This window comes from Tyto alba, unplaced genomic scaffold, assembly GCF_018691265.1.
Source record: "Tyto alba isolate M040663 unplaced genomic scaffold, T.alba_DEE_v4.0 Super-Scaffold_9, whole genome shotgun sequence".
Lineage (NCBI taxonomy): Eukaryota > Metazoa > Chordata > Aves > Strigiformes > Tytonidae > Tyto > Tyto alba.
In genome coordinates this window covers 24,561,046-24,587,448 of record NW_024881330.1, presented here as the reverse complement: position 1 = coordinate 24,587,448, position 26,403 = coordinate 24,561,046, and the positions used below count along the sequence as shown (strand labels likewise).

The 26,403-nt window shown below is 44.3% G+C and overlaps 3 protein-coding genes, 1 long non-coding RNA gene and 1 other non-coding gene across 8 annotated transcripts in view; 2 read left to right on the top strand and 3 right to left on the bottom strand.

Annotated features, from left to right (window-relative positions):
- The window catches only part of MATN2 (matrilin 2), a 76,536-nt gene extending 75,334 nt beyond the window's left edge, over nt 1–1,202 (top strand). For all 4 annotated transcript variants that reach the window (XM_042785864.1, XM_042785863.1, XM_042785862.1 and 1 more), the window contains one exon: nt 581–1,202. In XM_042785864.1, the coding sequence (XP_042641798.1) occupies nt 581–633 (53 nt within the window). In that variant the 3' untranslated portion in view covers nt 634–1,202. The remainder of the gene's footprint in view (nt 1–580) is intronic.
- A 1,340-nt stretch (nt 1,203–2,542) lies between these two features.
- RPL30 (ribosomal protein L30) lies at nt 2,543–6,472 on the bottom strand. Its single transcript, XM_042785867.1, has 5 exons — nt 6,327–6,472; nt 6,164–6,217; nt 5,123–5,268; nt 3,878–4,008; nt 2,543–2,650 (listed from the first exon to the last, which is right to left on the bottom strand). Exons 2-5 carry the CDS (start codon nt 6,182–6,184, stop codon nt 2,601–2,603), a joined length of 348 nt encoding a protein of 115 aa, XP_042641801.1. The 5' UTR covers nt 6,185–6,217; nt 6,327–6,472; the 3' UTR covers nt 2,543–2,600.
- Nucleotides 2,881–3,015, bottom strand: LOC116960473. Its single transcript, XR_004406423.1, has one exon. It is a non-coding gene; the product is annotated as a small nucleolar RNA SNORA72 (small nucleolar RNA).
- Nucleotides 6,473–14,945: 8,473 nt separating the features above from the next.
- On the bottom strand, nt 14,946–16,072 carry LOC116960468. Its single transcript, XR_004406420.2, has 2 exons — nt 15,692–16,072; nt 14,946–15,144 (listed from the first exon to the last, which is right to left on the bottom strand). It is a non-coding gene; the product is annotated as an uncharacterized LOC116960468 (long non-coding RNA).
- Nucleotides 16,073–16,194: 122 nt separating this feature from the next.
- Nucleotides 16,195–26,403, top strand: ERICH5 (glutamate rich 5). The gene is made up of 4 exons (XM_032987949.2): nt 16,195–16,200; nt 19,653–20,066; nt 22,054–22,167; nt 24,972–26,403. Exons 2-4 carry the CDS (start codon nt 19,796–19,798, stop codon nt 24,992–24,994), a joined length of 408 nt encoding a protein of 135 aa, XP_032843840.2. The 5' UTR covers nt 16,195–16,200; nt 19,653–19,795; the 3' UTR covers nt 24,995–26,403.

The window sequence follows — 26,403 nt, the reverse complement described above, 5'->3', positions numbered from 1 at the left end:
ACTGCTTTACATTGCTACAGCTTCTTACTTTCAATGGAGCCAGCCACAGATCCAGTGGAGCTGCTCGTGATCTGCTCCACATCTGTCTGGAACTGCTGGCTCTGTAAAAACAGTACCTACACCACACCACCATAGGGCAGGAATGCAAGACCATCATCGGACATTCTCACTGCAGTCATGGAGCTCCGTACAGTTTTTTAAGCTACTGTTAGATGACATGTAGTTTTCCATGTGATTAAGTGAAACATTTTTTAAACAGCATTAACTAGGATATTTAGGTTCCCTTTAAAACAGAGAAAAATGCCCAGTTTTCAGAATCACCAGCCCTTTTAATAAGCTATAACCTGAACTCCCTGTCAAGGTATGCCTGCCAATGAATGAGGCTTCGCACAGCTTTCAACTCAGCTGATCAAAGCAGAACAAGAAAATACAGGGGAATATGGTATCAGAAACTACTGGGAGTCAAAGAGGGTAACAAAGAGAAGTAAGAGCAAGTTTATGGACCACAGCAATCAGGCAGCTGACACTTTTTCTATTAATGCATCCTATCAGTAGCTCTCTTTCCTTAACTTGTGTCTACTAGAAGAAATGACAAAGAGAATGGAAGACTTGGAAAACAGGCTAAAATACTGATCAAAATTTAAAGTGTATACTACACTGTATATTTATACATACAAAATTGTCAGAGCTATTTTCTTAAACTGGTTCAGAGTAAAATAACAAATCCTTGTGTCTGAAAAGAGTATTTTGGATCTCTGCATCTATATACACTATGTGTTCTGTCTTGCATTGATTGCCGATAAGAAATGTTAAAAATTTTATATACATAAACAATTTAGTAACTAGCAAAAATTCTAATTAAGCAGAACTAAACAACTGAAATAAGCTATGCAAAATAATAAAACGCTGTTATTTTTTTTTGAAGTGAAACCTCCATGTTTTGAAAGTACTTTTAGGGTATGAATTTATTTGGCTTTTCTGTTATTTCCCTCCTCCACTCACTACTAGTATTTTAAGCACCCTATCTGTGTGGATACATATGGTTCTATATATACATATACAAGCAGGCCAAGTGGGACAGCATTCATGGCAGTTACGTTTCACATATTCTTCAAACGAGTACTGAAATCGGTTGGAAGTAAAAATACAAATTTATACATTTGCATTGAAACTGTGATGAAAGTAAATGCGCAAAATGGAAAGTCTGCTGGATTATCAGCGTTTCACAATCCAAAGTTTCAAGTACTTTTTCTCTTCCTACATCCAGACCATGTAACTTCTCCCTACTGTTCCTTGGTCAGCATTCAGTGATTCTCTAACTCTCCTAAATGCAACTAGTATTTTAACAATGAAAACATTCTTTGGGCAATACAACTAGCTGCACACCTGTCTGTCAAACACTAAGACACAAAGAAAGCAAATTGCTTTCAGGCATTCTGGCCAACTAAAATGCCTTGAAGTTTTACTCCTTTCCCTTGGCAGCAATAGCATGCTTCTGCTAGCTTTACCTTCACACTAACAGATAGTTTAGATACTGCTGTTAAACTGATCCAAATCTGTGGTTTAATAGGTAGAGATACCAGCACTTCCTCCTTTGCTTTGACACACTTGGTTTGCCTCTTCACTATCTCCAAATGGAAATACTCAACTTCATGCATTCTATACCAGAAGCAGAGGTAGCTGCAGCAGAATTAGATTAATCTCAGATAAACTAACGAGTGTGCATAGATATGTAGCAGCAAGCATTAAAAGGTACCTTGTACTTTGGCATACTTTGGCAAACAATGAAAGTCCTGCAAAGATACCGGTACTTACTGATTTTCATTAGTGGCTTCTTTTACTCTATGTCAGCAAAGCACTGGCACCTCAACTAATAACCACTAAGGAACATCCTGCAGTCATGGGCTTTCACAAAACAAGCACAAAACTGTAAAGATAACAGTGTCCTCAGCCATGGTGACATGAGAACACCAACTCATCCATCTCCAACATGGTATCTTCAGAAAACTAAAAAATGGGACTAACTAAAAATCAGTTTTCATAAGTTAATTGGTATGTTAGGATGTAAAACATCATACTTTCAATGTCTAGCAGCTATCCTATTTGCCATTTGACAGATACATATTATCTTGGAAGGAAAAGACAAAGGGGATCATTTGCATTAGTACTTTGTGATTGACTTGGTAAAAACAGAGTGAATTTTTTAAATGTAAGTAAACCCTTTTGGGGTTTATAAGTAAATCCCTTTTGGGATTCCCCACCAACATCCCAAATTTGCTACTGCACCTCACATTATGCCTTGGTTTTGCTTTAGCACTCCAAAACTGAAAACCAAAGCCCTAGTCTGTTGGGATTTGGCACCATACTTGCCACGATCAAGTCTTCCTTCACCTACCTCTCAAGATCCACAATTTATTGAGAAAGAAACAGGCAAGTTTTGTCCTGTGAAGGTTATTTATAACAGAACAGGAAACACAGGAGTGATAATGAATCTTCATTTATATAGTTTGTTCCCTAAAACCAGCAAAAGTATAATACAAAATTTTTCTCAAAACAGATCTGTAACCAGTTTTATTGTAGAAATAACACCTTTACAGCATTTACTTCTCACTGGTCTGCTCTGGCATGCTTCTGATGATGTCAGAGTCACCTGTAAAACAAAAATACATTGTCACAAAAGGACCCACAGAAAGATACGGTTTTGGGAATAAGCCACAAAGTAAAAAAGAAACCTAACACACTGATTCTACAAATAAAAAACAACTTTAAAGCAATACAATCTGTCTAGAAAAAAAAGCAAGTCATTATGATGGCTTGATAAAAAAATACTTTTAGCTGTATTTTACTAATCCACACACAATATTTTTACAGTAACTATGTACCTGTCACTAGCATTTACAAAGCCAGTACTAGAGCAACAATCTAGTCCTGGAGGACACAATGCATAGTTTTAATATAGCGAATGTCTAGCCTCCCCTGATCACGGAAGTATCAGGACAGCGAGAATATTCGCATTGCATTACATAGTGGTAAGATTTACTTGCAGTTCCTTCCCCACCCAAAATGGAACCTAAAAGTAACATTCTGAAAATTAAGCTTACTGCTAGTATTTGAATACAAGCACACTAAATAAAGTTTTCTGAAGAAATGGTGAATTCAGACCGACATCACTTGGGGAACATTTGGTGAAAGTTATTACAGAAATTGTTAAATCTATGCGTATGCATTTTGGTCAACAGAACAACAGATTGACTCCTCTTAGAAGAGTCTGGAAAAGAGGAGGAGAAGTCACCTAATTAGCAGTCTATATAAGCAACTGTCAGGGACAAAGAGTGCTACCTAACCACAGTAATTATACAAACACAGTTTTAAAATGGAAAGTTTAATATCATTTTCAACCCTGCATTACTATCCACCTGCATAAGGTTATTTTTATATATATCATTCTAGAAAGCAGAACAACTCAGTCCTTTGTCTTAGATTGAGAACAGTCAAACAAGGTTGATACAAACAGTGTGTTGCACAAGCTCATATTCTAAAAGATAGACTCAAAAACATATACCATAAAGTTGCTTCCCAACCACTGAAACCTCATTAGACCAACAGGTAAACAAACTCCACATTCACAAGGCTTAGCAGTAAAAGGAGCTATGTGCAAACATAACCAGTTGTAATTCCAGGTTGTACGAACCTAGGACTCACAAAAGAACAGATCTTGGTCAGAGAAAATTACAATGAAGAGCTCAACCTGACAGAACAGGACAGCAAAGTGTGTCATCACCCCTGTGTGTTACTCTCTCAGTGCTGCTACTCACAGGTGGATGGAGGAACCACTGATACGTACTCGTTTGGTCACTATACTGTAACAGAGACATACCTGGGTCAATGATAGCCAGTGTGCACACTCTGTAGTATTTCCCGCAGGCTGTGCCCAATTCAATGTTGTTGCCACTATAATGATGGACACCAGTCTTGGCAAGCATAGCGTAGTACTCAATCTCCGATTTTCTGAAATTCAGAAGCTAGGTGTTACGGTACTGACAGACAATTCTGATTTGACTGTAAAACAGCGAGAGCAGCTTTAACTCCAATCACACTTAAACCTTACAGTCTTCCTTCCCCCCCCCCCCCCCAGAAAAACACATCTGTTCCTTGTCAGACAACATCACTATGGTGGTGTGGCTCAGGAACCCTCGTGGAAAAGTATGCTGAAGTTATGTAACAGCAAACCCATTTCTGAAGTGAAAATCCTTGAGGTTGCTCCTACACATGCTTACTTCTACAGGAAAGAAGGGGATTCAGGACTTCCAAAAGGTTGTAGGAGCTAAGCCAAAGTACATAAGTGATGACCATTATTAATGCTGATACCCAGTGGCTGAACAGACATCTGGCTGCCCCTAGCTGTGACAAAAACTGTACTTTTCATAAAAAAGAAGTCAGTCTATATGCCCTTCTCTTCTGACTTTCACCAGAAGATTCTAGTGGTCAGTACTGTTCCTTAAGAACTTTTGGGATCCCCACTAACATTGCCTACTGTAACAGCCCTGCCATCTCTCAAGCATCTTATTTTGCTTTTCTGCATTTATGGTTTCTTGAATCTGTCAATTTCCCTTGGTGGCAAAAAGGGTCCAGAAATTCAACACTGAAAATGTGAGTAAGTTAGCAAAGCTATCATTCTTAAAAAAGCAATTTCACTGGCCAGGAACCTAAGTTTATAACCTTCCTGGACAGCAAATTGTGTACTTCAAATATTTTAAATCAGTGTCAATTACCAGCTTTCTTACCTGTAAAATTATTTTCCAATACAGTACTTTGAAAAAATACAGGAATTCTGCCCCATTATACTTTTTACGAATGCTATCACAGTGTGAAAAGCTTCCAGTATCTTTACTAGCGCAAACTCTTTGAATTGGAAAGCTAGGAAAACATTAGGAAGCATTTCAACACATCCAGACCCGAAATCATTATATACCAACTTCTATTTCATAGCATTCTGGAATACGCCAGTAAAGTACTCTGCACTAATAATTCACTGTAGCAATTAACACGACATACACACTGTATTGGTACAAAGAACCTGCCCTGGTTTTAGACAGAATCGTTTCTTCATACATCTGCTTACCTCAAAGCAGGACAGTTGTTGGCTAGGATGACCAGCTTGGCTTTGCCCTGCCGAATCATTTTCAGAGTCTGTTTGTATCCTAGCACATATTTACCACTTTTCATAACCAGCTGAAGCCTAGAGTTTATGGACTCTAAGGACTTTTTCTGAAAAAGATGTAGACGTATGTTATTTTACATTTTGCAAAATGGCAGAGAACATAAGAAAATGAAAAAATTCCAAATTATTTAATAATTCCCCTACAATTTGAAACATGGAGTAAGAAAAGCCAGCCTACCATATGAGCATGAGAAAGCTTGTGGCAAGGGGGTTGCAAGTTTTCCCAACTTCATAAAAATATCTCTTACCCATGTACCTTGTAATAGGAAAACGCATCTTAAAGCCCTGCTGCTGCTATCTACATTAATAAGTAACATCCGGGTGTATTTGACAGGCCTTTATCAGAGCTCAGCTAGTTAAGTCCAAATAAATACTACTTCTGCCTTGCAAATTTAAGCCAGGTTCGGAGGATGTCTCTTCCTCGGGTGCACACTAACAGTGGCGCATCGGTCAGCAGAAACAAGTAACCGCACGCTGTGAGCTGACACTCCAAGAGGAGCACGGCGCTATTGACAACAGGTAAGTTCACTTGCGAGGACGAACACCACCACCTAACGAGAAACCCGTTCCTCGCCAGAGTCGCTCGAAGAGAAAGGCAAGAACGCGGTAGGAAATAGAAAAGCGGGGCTCCACCCGCAGCGGAAACTCAGCACCAGCTCCCCCCTTCCTCCAGCCAGCGCGGGGGCCCGGGGAGCGGCCGGGGATAGCGCACAGGAGGGCACCGAGGCCCGAGGCGCCGGTGGGAGGCGGCGGCCGGCAGCCTCTGCAAGGAGAGCACGGCCCGAGCTCTGAGGGCCGCGACGGGCGTCCCCGGCTGTGCCCAGGGCCCCCCGCCGCCCCCACTCTCCCTCAGGGCGGCGCGACCCGCCCCGCTCGGCGCCCGCGGCTGGCGGAGGCCGGGCCGCCGCCACGTGAGCCCGGCGCGGCCCCGCGCCCACTCACCGTCTTCTTCGCGGCCACCATGCTGCTGCTGCCTCGCGCCGGGTCGGGCGGTAACTGGAACACAGGGGTCGAACGGGGAGGAGAGGTCTGGTTAGCGCACGGCAGCGGCCTGGCCCACCCCGGCCCCGGTCCCGGTCCCGGCCCCGGCCCCGGCCCCACTCACCGGAGACGCGCCGCCAAGATGGCCGGGCCGCCAGAAAGGACCGAGCTCCCACAAGGCATCGCGGATCCCCCCCACCGCAGCTCTCGCGACAGCCGTGCGCAGCCTCCCCGCCCCACCCGCCGGCTACCAATGCGCCTGCGCCCGACCGGGGGCGTGGCCTGGCTGGAGGGGGCGGGTCCCTGCAGGGGGAGGGGCGGGGCCTGGCTGGGGGCGGGGCGCCGCCATGGCCGAGGGCGGCTGAGGGGCTGCGGCGCCCCCCGCCACCCTTCGCCCTCCCCTGCCCCGGCCTCACAGTCTCCCTTGTTTCACTGAGCGATTTTAAATCCCCTTTCCAACCCCCGCAGCCTTGCGGGAGACTTCAGGGTGCTGATCAAGGGTGCTCCTTGCGGGGAAAGTCCCAAAGGGCCTGAGCTTCCCGTCCGCTGTGGGGATTGTCACGTTTGCCGTAGGGCTGAAGGGGAACATGGTGGTATGGAGAAAATAAATCTCTTCGGCATCACAAGCCACTGGAGCAATAGACATGCAGGCGGGTCTGGCTCCACGTTTCCCTGCTCTAAGTGCTGACCACGCCAACTTTCTGTAAAGCAGCAGTGCCTATGTTTCCCCAGGCCCTGCCGGCGCCTAAATCTGCAATACGGTCATAAATAAACTGTCCTGATGAGCAGCAGCCCCGGCTTGAGCAAGCGTTTCAAGTGTTAAGTGTGCCACTGAGTTTGGGAATAGCTCTGTGCCAGAGGCTGCCTGCGTTAGCGGGTTCAGTTTGGGCACCCTTAGAAAAGCTCCCGGGTTTGCGGGGGGCGATGGCTGCGTGGTGGCCTCAGCCTGCGCAAGAGCAGCTCAGTCACCTTGAAACCATCACCTTGAAAGTGAACTTGCTGAACACACACACGGACACACACGCACCATCTGTGAACGCGGGCTGCGACATGAGGGGTCTCAGTTTCTGGCTGTTTGTTGCAGTCAATCTCGTGGTGGTGTCCAGCCTAGGACACGCACCCCAGGCTGGGGCAGGGAGGAGCAGCGAGCATCGCTCCAGCGGGCACCTGCCTGGGTGTTGCAGGGGTGAGCAAGGGGTTTGGGGGTGAGTTTGGGGGGTTACCTTGTGACACCTCTCAGGAGGAGGCCTGGGGGATCCACCCACAGGACAAGTCTTCTGCTGATACGACTCCAAGCTATTAGAACACACCCCACCAGAAAGACACCCCAGCTTATACATTTTCTTATGAAATTACAAAGCTAGGATAAAAGCTTTTTTAGAATTGCCTGGGTTAGCACAAGCATGGGAAGGCGTCGTGCTTGTTGGCTTTAGGAAGTTTGATGCCTTTGCTAATATGGGATATGTACCAACAAATTAAAAAGCCAATCCAAAACATGTATTCAGTTATTCTAGTATGCCTGTCTAAATAGAGCTTCTTCCAAATAAGGGAAATAATTTATAGCAATATACTGTTATGCCTTTCTACAGGTATGGCTGCCTCCATGCTAACTTTTTTCTGGTATATGTTCACACATTTTACCAAAATATTTATAATAGGATAACCTCAGTGACAATCAGCCTTTGGTCAAAACGTAAACTATGATCCCAACCATTTTTTCTGATCCCAACCATTTTTTCTGTGCAGACACTGTGTAACAACCTTAGGTTTTAACAGATCAGTTTAAGCACTGAGATTAAGATCTAAGGTGCTAACACTGAGATAAAGATGATATAAAGGTATGTTAGAAAAAATATCACCAAACTTAAGTGGAGCTTAAATATCCCAGGTGAAACTCAGACATTGGTCCATCTGTTATTGTAAAGTGCTCTGGAATAATTTATGGATTAAGCACATATAAATATGTACTATATAAATAATAATATTAAAATGTTACATTTTGATGTGTCTCCATAGTCCAATTTCACTTAGTGAAAATAATTTTCAGCCCTTTACAGAATATAATTAAACCAATTTCAAAGTATGCTTCAAACTTTTATTTTCTTTGGTGGCTGAAGAGTAAACGCCATTCTACATCTCATTCTTTTCTTGTTCCTCCTCCTCGCTGTGTTGCAGCGCCCAGGTGCATTGCTGTTATTCCTACTGTCAAATTGTGACTTTGCTTTTCATTCTTTAAACTTGTACCTGGTTGGTTCTGGTCAGGTGAAACATTCATCTTTTCTTGCTTGCTGAAATTATTGGCAAGAGAATATAAAGCTCAGTGGGCCTCATGAAGTCCTCGGTGAGATTCCTTTCGACTATGACATGTTTTACGTTATTTTGCAAAATGTGGGAGCCGCGCTTGGCTCCAGAAGAGGGAGCTGTTTTCAAGGGTACCCTTGCGACCTCTGCTCAAATTACGAGAGAATGGAATACTTTTCATAAGAATTTATAAAACTAGTTCTTTCCAGTGATGTGTTCTTAAAATAACCCTGCATTTCCTAAAGAACTTTCTGGCAGACATTTTGGTCATTGGACCCCAAATTCTGTCCTTAAATCTGGGTGGAATAAGGATCGGGGGGGGGGGGGGGGGGGGGAGGGCTGAGGGGGGAGAATGGGTGCAGAAGTGGCATTATTGTCTCTCACCCCCCAAATTTCCTTTCTGTGGCTGTGAAGGCCTCTCCTAGGGGTCTGCGGTCCATAAAATGTCTTTTAGAAAGGCAAAGGGCCAGTCCAAGTCAGATGAAAGCAACACTAGAAGGAAGAAAAGGCTTTGGCCCCACCCAAATTCCTTAAACAGTACTATACAGCCACTGTTTTGTTAAAAATCGGCAGTTGGGAGTGGGTGGGCATTTACAGTGCAGGTGTTTGAGAATTAAAGCATGGGGGGAGGCACGTCAGGCAGAGCTTGGCACCCAGGCACCCTCGGCCAGGGGATGATGAGCTCCCCTCCACAACGAGGACATGATAAAACAGAAAGAAAGGGAGAGAGGCAGCAGAAATCATCTCCAACAAACAAGTCTCAAGATGGAGAAACCCAGGGAGCCTCTGGCAACCTCGGGAAAAGCAGCATTACTTCTCCCAGCACTAACAGCAGGTACTGTGGCCACATCCAGCCCTCCCGCTTGCCCCGCTGGCCACGCTCAGCCACGGAGATCAACTCCTTCACGGGCTGAGTCGGGCATTACTCCGGGCCAGGGGCTCTGCATGCTGGTGCTCCGCTTGGCAGTGAAGATACGCCTGAAGGGAGCGGAGAGTGATTGGGGAGAAGCAGGGCCACTCCTCCTCCCTTACTGTTTCTCCCACCCTGGCCTTACTCTGCACTTGCCTAGTGAGAGGGCGGGGGCAGAGTTTCCAATGAAGAGGGAGATAATTTGATTCAAGTCTGGAGAGCAGTGCTCTTGAAGGAGGACTCTTACCACCTTCCCGCCGTTAAATGCCGATAAGGTTGTGTAAGAAAGCATCAGTTAAAGGTATGAATCAGAAGAGTGAGAGCACTGTGAGAAAAGTCACTGGTGGAGCATCCCAAAAATTGGAGAGCAACTTCATCATTTTGGGTCTGGAGGAAAATTAAATCAATTCAGTGTATCTGATAGATTCTGAGTGATCTAGAAGATGGAAAATATATAAGATCTTAAAGAAGCCTTATTTTTCTTTGAGTCTGGACATGCGATCACAGATACCTGAGTCATGACTGGAGTAACAATCTAATGGCCATCCTTTAGCTGGGGTCGTAACTTCATGATACATGGACTTAAGTAGAGACGGCAGCTGAAGGAATTCCCACCCTGATCCCCCCGTTTTTGTTTGTTTGTTTGTTTGTTTGTTTTTTTCTTTCCAGAGTTGTTTTTAAGCCAGGTCAGTGCTTCGCTTGCAAATGCATCCCACAGCAGTACTGACACAGCCAGGGGGATGTCCTGCTGGGGGGGCACATGTGCGGCTGGGGAGACAAAAGTGCAAGGCAGGAACGTCCTACGGCAGCACTGACACCGATGCCAGCACATCAGCAAACGACAGTGCAAGCCAGGGTGGCTGGGTACACTCATACTTGAGGATGGACGAGCACATTTATGCGTTTTCCTTCACAGCTGAGGCTGGCTGGGATTGCCCATGGGTTCTCTTGCAGCATTTCAGCTGCAGGGAATAAACACTGGGCATACTGCAGATGCAGGCACGTCTGTGCAGCACTGGCACGCATGTTTCTGCAGAGAAATCCCAAAGCAACTGTTTCTCCATGTTATGGAACCCCAAACATCACCTCCTCAAATGCAATGGCAATAATACTGTCGTCTTGTTAACAGGATGGTCTCATTGCTCATCAAAAAATGATATGTAATCTGATGACAGTAAAATGAGGCACTAAGAAAAAAGGTATGTGTGCTAATTATGTGTGCTGTTGTGGATGGCGCATAGTTAACTGAGAGAAAAGGTGGAAAGAAGAAGAGAAAGAGGAAAGAAGAAAGAGAAAAAAATATACTGAAGTCTAAAAAAATGAGCAGTACATGAAAACTCTGTGGCACAGCCTGGCATGGATCACTCTGTTAAATTCTCTAAACTTCTGAGATCTTTATACAACTGAAGCAGCAGCACTGCTGACCCTGAGAGAAAGTGGGGATCACCCTGACAGCCAGGGACACAGAGGAACATCTGTAGCTGTACATCTTCTTACCCCCCATCCCTGAGCATCAGCAGGCAAAAGGGAGAGCTCAGGACTTGCTCCTTGTCAGAGCTGCTGCGTGCCTGAGACAGTAACAGGTACTGAGCCATTACCAGCAGAGAACCAGGAAACGTTGTGTGATGTGTTGGGGGGGGGGGGGGGGCCTTTCAAGTTGTGACCTCTGGTAGAGCCACTGTAAGGGAGAGGCAGCGTATCTTTAGCTATCCTACATGTGCCAGAGGTCACACGCTAACCCTGAAAGACAAGATTCAATTAAAAGCTAGGCCTGCATCTTTATTTTACCAATACGACCAAAGCATACTATTTTGCTAGGATGAAATACAGTCTGGTTCTCTCTTACATTTTTAGTCCCATCAGAATCTCTTTACAATTACACAACAATGTTGTATGAACATCTGCAGCCATTATTTTCTCCTTTTGCACTTGTCAGGGCTATTAAAAGTGACAGACTGCGTTCTTTGATAATCATCACATTTACAGCAAATGCAAACATGTTCATCTGATTTTCACACGGTCGTGCACCAAATTATCCCCTGTATTATCAGACAGACAAATGCAGATCTTTGTTTCAGATCACTGAGAATTTGGAATCCCAGTAGTGCACAAGTCCACTGGATATGGGTGCAAACCTCTCCTCAGCCACCCTTCCAGTGGCTTTAGTGTGAGAAAGGAAGGAAGGAAGGAAATAAAAGAGCTGTAGAGGAAAATGGGCCAAATGCAGGAAGGTTATCTCATTAGGGAGCAGGGAAAATCTTAAGGTTAAATACTGTCTATTATGAATACCTGGATATCTGCACACCTTGGGTATATTTTCAGCCAGTAAAAGGATACTAAGGAATATGTGTGTATGCACACATATAAGTACATACATTTGTATATCTGCACATGTAGCCAGCTTAAATATAGTGCCAGTACAACAAGACACTTACATTTTCTAAGGGCCAAATTGTGCAGAAATCCACAGGTGAAGATTTCTAAAGATAGCAATTAGTTTGATAAGAAGATCTTCATATTCCCTCTTTTCCTGGCAATTACAAGATATGTCCTAGGAGATAAGTTTCAAGTTCATTGCCATCCCAGGCAAAACAAAAATAGTGGTTTCAGAAGGCAGTTCTCTACAGTTCATAAATCAGCATTACAGAGCAGCCTTCAGTGAAGCTACACAAATCAGTGGAACATCTGGCCTGAATTATCTGCCACAATAAACAATTTAGAATATTTTATTTCTTGGTCAGTACTGGTCTTTCTGTACAGAATAGTCAAAGAGTTGAGGAAAGGAGTCACAGTTTAAAAAAGAAACTCATGATTAATATAATGTTTTGAAAAGTCTGCTGTGATTTGGAAAGTCCCGAGATGTGGGTCTATCAGAAAGTAGATATAAATTTAATAGCTGCAGTAGAAATCATATCTAAAATATTCAAAATTACTAACAGCCAGCAAGCTCTAGAATGAGTGAAACAAGTCTGATCATGTAGTAATGGTCTGGGGAACTTAAAAATTGCCAAGAACTTAGAGAAATCTTTACAAAGTTTGTTTCTGGAAGTATATTTCTGCTTGTGTATCAGAGGACATAAGGTATTTGTTGCCTTACCTCTGGCCATACAGCTAATCCTGAACACTCACTGTTTACATTTTATTTTAATTTCTCAATTTATATTCCTGAGTAAAATAGCTTTCCTAGGTAAAAATAACTAATTCAAGATGATTGTTTAGTTTGTCTGTTGTTCAAGGTTATTCTTAGCTACTTTGGTACTGCCTCCATTTGGGACAGCACCAGGGTGGTTCAGATTAGAGAAGGCAGGCAGTCTGTGGAGACGTGCCCTGCCCAGGGGAAGGAGTGGGAAGGCTACCAAGGATTTTCATCTACCAACATCATGCTGCAGCCGCTGGATGACTTACAGTCATTTTGGGGGGACTCTGTACCAGCACGGGGCATAGCTAGCGAGTGCCGCTGCCGCAGCCCCTGCTCCCATACCCTCCCACTCCCTGCCCCTGCCTTCTCCCACCGCCTGTCACACACCCAGGAACCTCGTCTCATTTTCAGTCTCACACCTATGTCTCACTTCCCCAATCCTGAGACTCCTACTTCCAAAGCTCTTCATCCTGCACCTTCATGGGAAAGCGCACGTCACTGCTGCTTACCCTGGCCAGTAGGTGAGCCTGCTAACACAGTGACACACACTATCTAGAACGCGGAAATAAAATGTTTGAGCCTAACTGGCATCAGCCCCAGCCCTGTCTTGGCCTCACTGGTGTTTACTTGGACATACAGAGGCTTCAAGAAGGGAGCGTGCACCAGTTCGTATTTGCACAGTGAGCTATTGATCTCCATCAGCACCTGTAACCTGCACCCCATGGTAAACCCATGGAGTTACCGCTTTTTGGTGGAGGGGTGATCATCTTGGTGCTCCCAGCAAGGTAGGACAGTGGCACAGAGGCAGATATGGAGCAGCTTTATCCCGTGGGAGTGTCTCTGTGCTGAATGATCTGCAGAGGGCACGCGTTGTCCAAGCCCGACCTGGTACATGACAATACAGCTGATAGACTGAGGTGCAGCCTTGTCCTACCACGGCCTTATCTATGTCCAGCTCTGGCAATGGCTCTGTTGTGTCCAGTCTTCCTGCTGAAAAGATGCAACTTTTCCTTTACTCGTGGGAGGAGAGAAGAAGACCATGAAATTGTTATTCAGTGATTCTGCAAGACACCTGCCAAATGGTCCTTGGGCTCTCATTCCTATTTCTGTACCTTGTCCAAGGCCTGTTTAAAGAACATGAAGTACAGAGCAGCCCTGACCCTCCTGGTGAGCGCCCTTGGCTGCTGATGCATGCCCACACGTGCTCCCTCTCTCTGCTCTCGTAAATCTTGAATTGCTTTCTCCACTGCTTCAGTAAGATGAATGGTAGGTGCACTCTTTACAACTTACCCTTTGGTTAGGATGTGGGGAGAAGCAGGTGCAAAGCTCTGCAGGCAAGAGAAGGAACTGAATGTAGCTTTCCCTGTTTTATTTTCCTCAGTGCCCAGTGCCCGATGACCCTGTCCTGGTGGCCCAGCCTCCTTGCTTTGTTCTCTCAAAGAACATCATAGAAGACAGGTGGGATATCAGATACGTTTGCCATCCCTTCCTTGCATATGTGCTGTTTGCAGGCAGCTCCCTCAGCTGTCAGGACTCCTTCTCAAGCACAGATGCTTCTACTTTGCTGTCTGTGGCAGCAGAGCCTGTCCCAGTTGGTAGGCAATAGCTCTGTGCTCCCCACGGAGCACGCACGTCCGCCTCTGCCGCTGAGGCGCCCACCATCCGTGCTGTACAGGGAACCAACACAGATCCCGCCACAGCGCTGTCGGGATTTCACACCAGCAGCATCAATGTTAGATATTTGTGAAATTAACCTTTAGGCTGCTAAGCCCTTCATTGCATTTCTGCTTTTGTGCTTACACAGCAGCATGCTTTGCTAATGCTAAAGTTGCCAGCATTTCACTGTCTAGTGTCTGGTAGAAATGCTATATATAGCCACAGAGAAATCTATACAGCCTATAGTTTTTTTCTGTTTTGTTTGTTTGTTTGTTTGTTTGTTGTTTTTTTTCGTTTGTTTGGGTTTTTTTTGTTTGTTTGTTTTTTAAAAAAAAGTGTCCTAAAAATGAACTCAAGGGAAGCAGAAGTTAACATGTTTAGGTTTGCGTAGTGTATTCCCTCCTGTGTTGTTCCTTGTATGTTTGCCAGGTGATTTCCCTGAGTGACACAGGTACACTCAGTGTGCATTGCACACACAGCAAGTCTGACATTTCCAGGGCACACCTTATATCCATTCAATACATACCTTACCTGTGTCAGTCTTTCCTGGGCACACCAGAGTTCGACACTTGTGCTGCAGTGACAGCACACATACCATATGGAATACCACATGTCCATGACTTCCATATGTCCTGCAGCCTGGCTGGAGTTATTGCTACTGCTCCACCTTGGCTGCAGGACATCAACACACCCTGGACAAACATCCAACAACAATATGATTTGTCTGGACAAGTTCCTGGATGGATAAAACCCGTTTATTTAGAAGAATGGGTGATTACTCAATTTGAAAGGCATAGTGAAACCATGTCTTGGGTGCAATCAATAAAATACACTGGACCTGTTTATGCAAGCTAATATATGGCAAACATTCTTCATTCTTACTCCTTGGAAAGCTTCTAAAGCCACCTGGACTTTCCTGGACATCTGCTGATTTGCCTGTATGGAAATATAAAAAAAGTATTATATTTATTTTACCTTCAAGGCTGATGGTAAGGATGTTATGGGTGCCTGCTGAATCCAGAGGACTCTGCAACACGGGGATTCCTCCTTGCCTCCCAGCTGCTGAGAGCCCAGCGGTGTCCCCATCCCAGTCCCACGGAGGCAGCCGCTGCTGTTCCCATTTGCAGGGGGGGGCCAGCAGCAAGGCTGAACCCCTTTGTGTGTACAGGCACCCCACACCCCCCCCCCCCCCCCAGGTGCTAAGACAGAGCACTGCATTTAGCAGCACCTACATATACCCCATACACCGTAAGTGCAGATAACCCAGTCCAGCTGCTTCTCTCCAGCTGGTCGGGACTGGGCTTCCCTACGGAACCCCCACAACTTCAGTCTCAGGTTCACAAGCACCACCACATCTACGGACCCTCAAACATCAGCACGGCCACCGATATCCCTGCCCAGGAGCCTGGATCCCCCATTCCCGGTGCACGGGTCTCCCTCTACTCGGCGCCAATCCGGCTCGAAGTTCGCCAGCGAGTCTTACCTACGCTACCTGGGTCTTTCACGCACCCAGGATTAAATTCATGGGCCTCCAGCAGCTGTCACACACACCTGCAGTACTTTCCTCGGCGGCCGCCCCTTAGACCTTGCGGCTCCCGCACTTAACACACAAAAAAACCCGCCTCAAGGCCGGGAATGAAGAAGGCGGGTGGCCCGGGGTGAGCAGGGCCGCCCCGAGGGGGGAGCTTTTTAAGGGACCATCTCCAGGGCCCCCCCGGCGCCGTCCCTCGGAGCTGCACGGCGGCACCTCCCGCCCCTCCTCACCTCGCCCCGGGTCGGGCACTCGGGAAGCGGCTGCAGCGCCGGCGCCCGGCCATGGGCTGCGCCAGCAGCGCCCGCGGCCGCCCCCGGGGGCCGCCGCCGCCGCGGGGTGAGCGGGGCCGGGGCCGGGGCCGGGGCTGGGGCCTGGGCCTGGGCCTGGGCCTGGGCCGGGGTGAGCGGGGCTCGGGGGGTGCCCACGGAGCGTGCTGAGGGTGGGAAGCAAATCCTGCGGTTGGTCCTTTTGTATAATACCTTATAAATCCAATGCTTACCCCCCCCCTCCCTTAAAAATAGTAGTGATCTGGCAATACCTGACCCCGCGATCCTTCCTTTTACTTACAAAATCTGTGCATCCACCCGACACCCGGTTTGGAGCACCGGCAGTGCCCTTGTGGCTTTGATTTGCCTCAAGTCACAGAGGATTTATTTTGGGTGCAAGGCAGATTTGTAGGATGCTCCCTAAAAATATCGGTGCTAATCAGCAGGAGTTAAATAAGACTTTGTTTCCGTGTTCATCGTATTTAGCTCGTTGCTCTAGGGGAGGTTTGGAAACACTTTTACAAGGACCTGAATGCTGCAGTTACAGATGTTAGCTTCTCCAGAAAGATACATCTTGAAGATAGATAGATAGATACGAGTTGTTTGCATTTCATTTTACTGTGTTTAATTCCTGTATTCTTGAGTTATAAGTATCATCTGTTGCTGTTATTCTGGCTGCAGCATCCGTGTTTTCTGTATAGGTTTATTTTCCATTCATTGCCTTGTGGTGATGTGGGGTGTGACTACAGAGATGACAGCCGGTTGTACGGGGTGAGCGTTGGCTGTGTCACGATAGAGCCAGCATGCATTCGCAAACCTCTGAAAATACCAGCAGAAATCTCTTTATACTGTACCTGCTGTCCTGTTCACCTGATCAGTTTCCCAAATTCCTCTGCCTTTCCATCCTCTACTGAAAGATATTTGCACAGGAGCACTGAAAGGCTCAGGAAAACAACTGAAGTAATTTATTCTGAGTATTTTAGGACTTATGTCTAAATGCCTGCTCATGTTAGGATAGGTTATAAAATGTACTAAATACATAAACTAGTGTCATGGTAATGATAAAGTGCAGTTTCTAATTACAGCTGAAAGATCTCTGTTAATTGGGCAGTTACTGGCCAGATATGTTAGTTATTTTCCAATTGAGTTTAATAAGAGAAGATAATTTGAAAGGAACTTCTCTAAATGTGTTAATAGGGAAAAAAAAATATTTAATTTCATTCCATTGATGTGTAACTCACAAAAATGTGAGGCTTTTATGAAAGGAAAGGAGTCAAAGGGAAAAATACTGTAGCCGTGGCCCACTTAAATTCACTGTGCTTTTCATTGTTTCTCCAGCTGAAATTGTCTACAGCAGGGAAAATAAAAATTACAAATTTTAAAATAAAACACAACTAGAAGACATCTTAGGAATGTTGACTGCCACATGATGTTCATTCTTCTTGGGGATAACGGTATTGTGAACAGATTACTGGGAGGATTTATTTTTTTTCCATATTAGAGAATTCTTTGCATTTCAGATGAGAGCAAAGGAATGTTTCCAGGACTTTCAGCAGTGCAGGTCTTGCATTACATGGCAGTATTTTATAATCCGATTTACATAAAACATCTTGATGAAGAGGGGGCTAGCTGGAAATTACAGGGCTGATGTTTATAGAAACTGCAGGAGATCCCTAGTAATAATGGGTTTGAATTGTTTCTTTTGTTGGTAACACCAGCTGAAAACTCTGTATAACATGCTAGTTTTCATGGCTCATTTATTTCTGTCTGTAGGTTTTAAATGTTCCCTGCCCACCTGGTACCAAGTAAGGTGAAGGCATGAGAAGTGTCTAAAGGGATAAAAAATGAAACATTGAAAGACCAAGTCTCTGGTCTCTGAGCGTACACTGCTTTTTTTCCAGTTAATGCTTAGAGTAGCTTAAGTTTAAGACTTACTTGCTATTATTCTGATTGGGTATCTGTTTCACATTGAGCTTCGTGTTAGGAAACGGAGTGCCTGGAAGACAAGGTGTGAGAGAGATCTAGAGAAGGTAAACAGGGACGTATATTTGCTGTTTCTTGTAACACAAGAACTATGTCACTTGATGAAATCACTAGCAGCAGGCTAGAATGTGTTTTACAGAGGGTGTATGTGGGCTGTAGACCTCATTGCCACTGGCCATGATGGAGGCTAAGTGTGTAAATGGACTGAAAAGGGAGCTGGGCAGGTTCACAGGGGAATGCCCACTGACAGACTGACACCTGGCCCTGTGGACAGGGTCCCACTGGCCCTCGGGTGCCGCCCTGGGTGGGTCTGTGGTCTGACATGCGTAGCTGAGCTTACCTCCCTTTTTTGAGTTGCATTGTGAATAGCTATACCTCTTTGAATTTGAAGGGGTTGGTTGGACCTTTGATGGTTTTGCAGTTCCAGGGTCAAATGAGATTTTACATGTCCTATAGTCAAAGTTGCTTTCTGTCTGTCTTGTCAGTCCAGATTCCCTGTTCTTGAACTTCTCCTGGTTTAGTTGTCCTTCCCTGGGTCTGTAGGAACATGCTAACTAGGTGACGCTTGCCAGGGAGGTGTTTTTCTTGAATGCTTCAAAAGAACTGTGGAGTTTTCTTAAGAGTTGCAGTATTCAAGCAGCTGTTTTAAGGGCAGGATATATTACATTTTTTTGCTGTTCATCTAGGTGTGTATGGAGTATCATATGGTTCTGCTCACCGGCTTTGACACTGCAATCATCATTTGCTCATAAAAATACAATTTGTCCAGTTTTGTAATTATTATATAAACAGATTTCACACATGAATTCCCAGGGTTTTCATCTTGACATTCCTTTGGAGAAGGTTAAGTTCAAACTCTTGTCAAAATTAATTTAATCAGAAAGTTATTAAGTCAGTCTGATAGGTAGGTATAGCTCATTTTGAGTCTTCAACTTTTATCCTTAAATACCTGTCAGATTAATTTTTCCATTTTTTTCTTCATAAATTTTGTCTGCCAAAATGGCCCATCTCTTTACGTAGCCAATAAGTTGGTGAAAGATGAAAGAATAAGTTTTAATTTGTTTAGTCTTCCTGTTGTTGAACGTTTAATTAGACAAAGTGTACTATGAATGATAGTTTGTCAGCCTTTTTAAATATTAAACTGTTTTTTATTTTAAGAAATGGGCACTGCACACCCTCTAGCATGAGAAAGTTATTCTTGGTGTTCTTTGTTCAGCCCCCTGAGAAGCACGACCAGAAGTTTCCCAGGGCAGCAGCTCCCTCCTGCTCAGCACGCTGGTTCTGTGCAAGGTTGGGGGCAGGAAAAGGGTCTTCCTTGCCTAGCACCCCATCACCAGCAAACCTTCTGCATACTTCAGATCCGCAAGGCAAAATGTAATAGGACATTGACCTGTAAATAGGTCAGCTCTCTTCATATAAAAATACATTATGTACATCAAGTCAAAACTTATTTTTTAATGTAAGAGCAGCACCATCCTCTATTGGATATGTGTAAGAGCAGCAGATTGTGAAGGATTATTGCCTGTAGCCAGGTGGGAGCTCTTTGGCAGGTGGTGCTTGGGCGGTCCCCTGTGCGCCTGCTTCTCATCTAGCTTACATACCCACTCACCAGTTATCTGTAATTCTCTCTTTTTCTTTCCTTGCCCTCCCATAATGAAAAGCATCATCAGGTGAAAACACCCCAACTGCAGACAATTATGAAACCATAGTTGACCAAACACAGTTGGACCTAGTGGAGGATGTGAGTCTTGCCTCTGAGGAGACAAACCCAGGCAAGCATCTGCCAGGAGAGGAGGCTGCTGCCATGATTCTGGCCATAGAGGGGAAGATCGATTCAGTCAGTAAAAGGCAAGAGCCAGAGGGCACCGAGCCCCTGCCTTCAGGAGTGGAGGAGAGCTCTGAGCTGCCGTCTGCGTGGCGAGAGGAGAGCCATGGGCCTTCACCTCCAGCACCGGCAGAAGATGCTGGAGCACCAGCACCAGCGGAGGACAGTGGGCTGGTGGAGGGCAGTGACAGCTCTGTAGAGGAAATCATCGAGAAAGTACATATTACTGAAGAGGACCACCTCGTTGCTGGTAATATTTGTGCTTTCATAAATTCAGGAGACCAAATTCTGCCCCTAGGGACTTGTGCGTGGGTCCTTCTGACTTTAGTGAAAGCCTCGCATGAGCTTCTGGAGTCAGAATTTGGTCCAGGGAGTCTGTACAACATGGGGTGTAGAAGAATGTGGCTGGGGAAGCCTCAGACTCACAAGTCCAAGCTCTAATAAATTTAATCAGCATTTCCAGTCATTATCTCTGCTATTTCGTGTTCTTTTTGTTACTAGAAGGTAAAATGCCTCACCATACCCCTCATTTAAAACGTGTTTCTGTGTAGCTCAGACATATCCCTTAATATTTGCAGAGACCAAAGGGTCTATTACTTAGTCACATGTATTAATTATGAAGCAGCTGTCCCTGTGCACATGAAGTTGGAGGGTGCGTGCCTGGATATAGAAGAAAAAACATTTCTTTGCACCCTTGGCATATCCAGTCTGTCCCTGGAGTTTGGCTACAACACAAGCAGAATAGTAGTAGTAGTGGAAGTACATAGGGCTGAGCTTTCCAAAAATGTTTGGAGATAACTAGCTGGAGAGGAAGGCTGCGTGAGGAAGCAGTGGTGTCTGAGACAGCAGGTATTCCCATGTGCCGTGAGAGGGACTTTCAGCCGGAGGCGTGCTCATTCCCAGAGATTGCAGCTTGTGCCTATCTTTGGGTTAGTGCCCAGAGGACATGTCTCCCATGGACTGCACATGCAGAAGGTGAACACTTCACAGGAGGAATCAGATTTCTCCTAAATGGTACAAAGCAGCTTGGTGAGGAATCAGATACTTCCTGGGGGAGCATTTCTTAAGGGAATAAGCAGGTGAAACACATGAGAAGTATTTCTCTGTAGGGAAACGTGGTATCAGCAGCCTTCCTCACTCCACATTTGTCTCGAATAAGTGTGAGATGCAGGAGAAGGACTGATCTGTACGAAGACCAGAGCCAGTTACATGCACTACCACTAACCCTGTGGCTTTGCTGTGCACATCTCTGAACTGGCTATATAAATCTGACACTTTGCATCCCAGTAGCCAAGTATGGTGGTTGGCTTGTCCTCTGTGCCTCTTCACAAAAGAATTTTGAGGTTTCCTCTACGTAAAATGGGCATCTATCCTTTGGAATAAAGTCTCATTTTATGTAAGCAGTAAATGACTGGATGCTCACCTGTAAAACGTGTAGTCTTACCCAGCTGGAAACTCCAATTTCATTAATCACCATTTCTAAGCTTCAGGGCATAGTGCTGGAGGCAGAGCAGCACACTCTGAATGTTGTGGTCTGACCTCATGTCCATGGAAACACGTTTACAATTGACTGTTTGCCTGAAGATCAGTTACAGGGCTTTGACCATCAAGAAATTCATGCTGCTTGCAGAGTGAGTAAACAAGGCTTTTGGGAAAAAGAGTTTTGCTATTTGTTCCAAGATAGAAGTAATATCTTAACTTGTGTGTGTTATCTTTCCATGAGGCATTTGAAGAAGAAGGGACCTTCCATTTTTATGCTGTGGTGCATATGATACTTAGCATTTGTTTTGCTTTCCTTTATTCTTTGGTAGCTGTGTGAGTAAATTAATTAGGTAGCTGCTTCCCAGGGAATGCAGAGTTTCATCCAGACTAGCATGTTGCCCTGTTTTCTATTTCTGTTTTGCTCCAATTGCAAATAAAACTGCACATACATAAAATCAAATCCAGGAAAAATAATTTGAACAGAAATAGTACCCATGATGTGTATTGAATAAAGCTTCAAAAGGATTTTGTGAAAGCATCAGGGGGGAACTTCATGGGCGTGAGTCACGCATGTAGCAGGATGATGGAAAGTGATGGGGAGCATGCTGTTTGTTCCCTATGGATTCATTCAGGGAGTACCTTGGTACGGGGCATTGGAGAGCTGGCAAAGCAAAATAAGGTTTACAGAAAGGAGATGGGCACTTGGTGCTTTTCTCAGTGTATCCTAATTTGATCTCCATGGTTGCCGTTCCCAGGTGAGACTGGAGAAGAGGTGGAAACTGAGCTGCTCAGTGAGATGGTAGGTGGAGGGCCTGAAACAAAAGAAGAAACAGGAGAAGCTGTGGATAGTGCAGCAGCAACAGAGATAGGTACGTTGACAGAGGAGGGAAGGACCACATGGGTTATTGTTTAGGAGACAGAAAAGACTGTCCTTAATGAGCACATCTTGTCATCCCCCTGCCAGCTGCTTTCTGCATTTCAACACAAGGGAGAGAGTTGTAAATATTTTTGTTTATGTTAAGAGATGTTTTTGGAAGCAATTAATTGGTAAGTCATGCCTTTTACATGGGTCGGCTTTATATAATACATGAGTCTTACTGGTGATAAAGCACCCCTCTCTAGACTGTAACATACAGTCTTGGAAAATAAAACCTATGTTAAAATCATGACTCTTCTCATTATTATTTGCAGGCATGTTTTTATGAGATAATGCCTTAATGCTGCTTTGTGCTTTCCATTCTATGCCAAACAGCCATTTTAGATCCCCTCGTCTTCCTTATCAGCTGAAATCAGCAGTGTAGCACTGGGATGAAAGCACATTGCACAGCAAATGCAGTTACATGGTGGGAAGGAAAAATCACAGGCCATATAAAGTGCCTTTGGAAAAACACCATACCAGTGAAGAGAACTTGAGGGGTTAGGATTGTCCCTCTAGCAGACTTGGAAAGTCTATTCACAATTCTGTCATCATTGTCTTCCTGCGGAAGTTATTTCCTCCTCTTCCACATTCACTAAGAATCCCACACATGTATTTTGAGTCCATCACGAGGTATTTGCGTGCCCCAGAAGGCAGTAGTTATTGCCAGAATGTGGAAAAAGATGAGCAGGCAATGCAGACACCGCCTCCCTTCCCCCAGTGAATGTTACTGCAGTGACTGAAACCACTTTCCCCTCTCCCCTCCCTTCTAACCACTGACCTACCTAACTGTGCTCAAAATCTCTCTGGGCTAGTGAGTATTTCTGTGATTCAGAAGAGGACAGCTTCAGCAGGAGGGGTGGGCGATATCTTACACCAGCATCTTTCATGACTTCCAGACTCTTGCACCTGGGATGAGAGGTCTTTGGTTTCTTCCCAGGGCTAGTATGTGCTCCGGCCTTTGAGCTGACAGCAGCAAGCCAGCATGTCCCACCTGTGCTACAGGATTAAGGAAAATGGTTTGTAGCATGAGCACTGAAGCCTGCAAGACCAGTGGTGGTGGTCAAGCAGTTTGATCAAGGCATATGTGCCTTTATGACCTTCTGATTACCCAAGTAGAATTAAATAAGTGATGATTAAAAAAAAAAAAAAAAAAAAAGCACTCACTTTCCTTAAATTATCATGTGTTTAACAGTTGATCACCTTTATAACCTTTCTATTGCTACTGTTTAAGCTAGACTGTGAAGACAAGCTATTGTTGGCCATTGGCAACTGTGCTCTTGCAGGATCTTTAAATTTATGCCGTATAGTTTTGCTTATGAAGTCTGAAGAAGTTTATTCGCTCAAATTGGTTTTGATGTGTTGCCCCTATGCTTTTGCAGAGTTATCTGTGCTGTGAGTTCAGCAAAACACTTAATTTGCTTCTGTGAAACCTTAAAGAGCAGCGTCCTGCTCCTGATGAGTAAGATATTTCATCATGTGAGGATTACAGCTTTATTGAAATACTTTCTGCATTTACCTGACTTGACAATATTCTCCCCAACAGTTTTGTGGGGAAGCAGAAAGAGCAGCCCTGCTTCTATGTCTACAATGCATTTCAGATGATAGGAGTGTACTGATGGAGACAGCTCAGAGAACAGCTGTGGGCAAGAAAAGCAAACAATATCTGGGATGCTGTTGTGTAAGGGAGCAATTCTTCCATCTTGAAAAGAAATTGAAGAACTAAAACAAGATTCTGGGCAGGGCAGCAAGATTGCTAGAGGGAATGAAAAAATTCTTACTTTGAGAGAGATCAAAACTATTCAGAGCCTTGCCTCTGAGAGGGTACGACTAAGAGGATATGAGCTGATCCTAGTACAAAATAAATACCGCTCTAAAGGTAGCTGAGGTCCATCTCTGAACAAGGGAATGCTCAGTGACACACCAAGTGTGTTGAATTCAAAACCACTACATGGAATTTTTTTTTTCACACTATATAAACAGTGTTCATGCAAATTAACTGTCAGACTCTGTCACAGAGAGTCACGGCAGTTGGATGGCTCTCTCCTGTCACTTGCATTCCCATGCAAAACTCGCACCTTCCCTGTGTTCCCTACCCAGCCTTGTGGAGTATCACCATTCACTACAAGGAATTCCCATGTTCTCATGTTCCCGACCTATCCTTGCAGGATCTTCTGGCTGGGAAAGAAGTGCTTTGAGATGGGATGGCCTGGCACCATGATTTCTGCCCGTCATTCCCTCAGACACCATCTTTAGGCTATCAAGGAAGGCACTGAGATTCATAGCTATATTTACTGATTATAAAAAGGTTTTCTTACGTTTTAATGTAATACCCTGTACTTGAATTTATGCCCTTTGTCTCTTGTCCTTGTTTAAGATTTAAAGTTCATGAGATCTTTGCTCCTGTGTCAAATATGACCAAAATGATCTAGTGATTTCAAAAGTTGTTAAGAGAAAAGACAGGAGGGTGGGGAGGAGCATAACACTGTTGCAGCATAACTGGATTTCATATAGGTGATGTTAATGTCTGTAGGAGGAAGACTGTGTATGAATGGGATGAGGGAAGAGGAAGCAGGGCCAGTAACTGCTTGTAGCTGCTTCAGGTTCACACAGAACTTCTTTACAGATCTGGGAGATACCCCCTTCATCCTGTGATGCTTCCAGGGAACTTGTGCTTTGAATTCCTGTTAAGATTTAGTGACTATCAAGTTGTACCCTCAATTAATTGTTAAAATATTTTTTTTCCCTGTGTTTCAGAGACAGCTAATAACAAGGAATAGAAGTTATGTCTCTATGAACATCCTCTTCTGGGCCTGCTCTTCTGTCCACATGAACATTTTTTAATTTTATTGGGTTGGGAAAACAGAAAAGCTTTTATGGATTGTACCACAAGCCAGACATGAATAAGAGACATCAGAAAAAGTTTTATATAATATATTTTTTTTTGAAGTCAAGCTGCCAAGACTTCAAGTGTTTGAAATACCTGAACTTTCACCTCCCCTCCACAGAGTGCCTTCTGTACACAGCTAGCACAGTGGGATAGTTTTCCAACAGCAGCATAAACATTCAGTTTTCAATTAGGATTTTTTTTCCAGGTTCGGATAACTAACTTCAAACCTTTGAAACCTTCAACCAGCACTATATAGGATGAAGAATACAGTGTAGCTTTTGTGTTTTTTTTAATGATAGTATGTAGGCAATTTCTCTGAGTGCCTGGACTACCAGTGTATGGAGCTGTGTAGAGGACTGGAAGATGAAAGTGCTCATTTACCAGGCTGTAACTAAATGCAGAGGTGAATCTTCTAGTAAATGAAGGTTATACAGTATGCAGTGTCCAGGACCTGAGTGAGTGTCTTACTCTCCATTTTTAAACATAAAATCATTGAAAGGCTGGTAGCACAATGTATGTGATGACTTCTGCAAAAACACGGAGAAGAGGGCATTTTTAACTATGAGTAGGATGTTTTAGTCTTCTAAATCCTAGAACACTTAAAATATAAAGATAACTTCACAGCTGTTAACATTCATGATGATTAATAATCTGTCTTTAGCTGTGTAGCTCTTCATATGCATTTGTGGTTTCTAAAATAGATTTCTAATCGGAGACATATATAAGCCTGTTCCCAAAGGAGAGGCCATCTATTATATGTCCCTGTAGTGCTGTCCTCCAGGAGAAGTATGCTATTAGGGACTGTCTGGGTTATTTTCCAAAATGCTAAATAATTGTTCTGGAGCTGAAGCTGAATGGCAAAGCTTTCAAACAAATTTCCTGTGAAAACGGGTCCTGAATATAACTGCTGTTCTGAATCAGATAGAGAGTAGAAATTTGTTCTGATGGTGAATGTTGCAAAGGGACTATATATGATATATTATTGGGGACTGTGTTTACAGGATTCTCTGGCATAGGGAAGTAGAATATGGAGAAAAGGTCAGTTATCTAAAAAGGGCAAGCACACGTTGCTGTTTTATTAGCTTTATTGTACAAAAGGACTTCACAAAAATGTTTACTGTCACCAGCAAATTATACAAATCCCCTCTAAGAGCTAAATTTTGTGCTGCATGTGCACATCTGAGTCCAGCTGCCTTTGTGTTAAATAATCTAATTGATATCCTTGGCCCATCAGCCTTTTATGTAAGCTGATTTTCCTTGGCTATATCACTAAACCACCATAAACTTTTAGAACCAAAA

Coding starts and splice junctions, on each gene's coding strand:
- RPL30 (XM_042785867.1), bottom strand. CDS start 6,184: ATGGTGGCCGCGAAGAAGACG. Junction 4,009..5,122: donor AACAACTGTCCTGCTTTGAG/GTAAGCAGATGT, acceptor TCTGAATTTCAG/AAAATCGGAGATTGAGTACT. Junction 2,651..3,877: donor ACTGGCTATCATTGACCCAG/GTATGTCTCTGT, acceptor TTTGTTTTACAG/GTGACTCTGACATCATCAGA.
- ERICH5 (XM_032987949.2), top strand. CDS start 19,796: ATGATTCTGGCCATAGAGGGGAAGATCGATTCAGTCAGTAAAAGGCAA. Junction 20,067..22,053: donor AGAGGACCACCTCGTTGCTG/GTAATATTTGTG, acceptor TGCCGTTCCCAG/GTGAGACTGGAGAAGAGGTG. Junction 22,168..24,971: donor TGCAGCAGCAACAGAGATAG/GTACGTTGACAG, acceptor CCTGTGTTTCAG/AGACAGCTAATAACAAGGAA.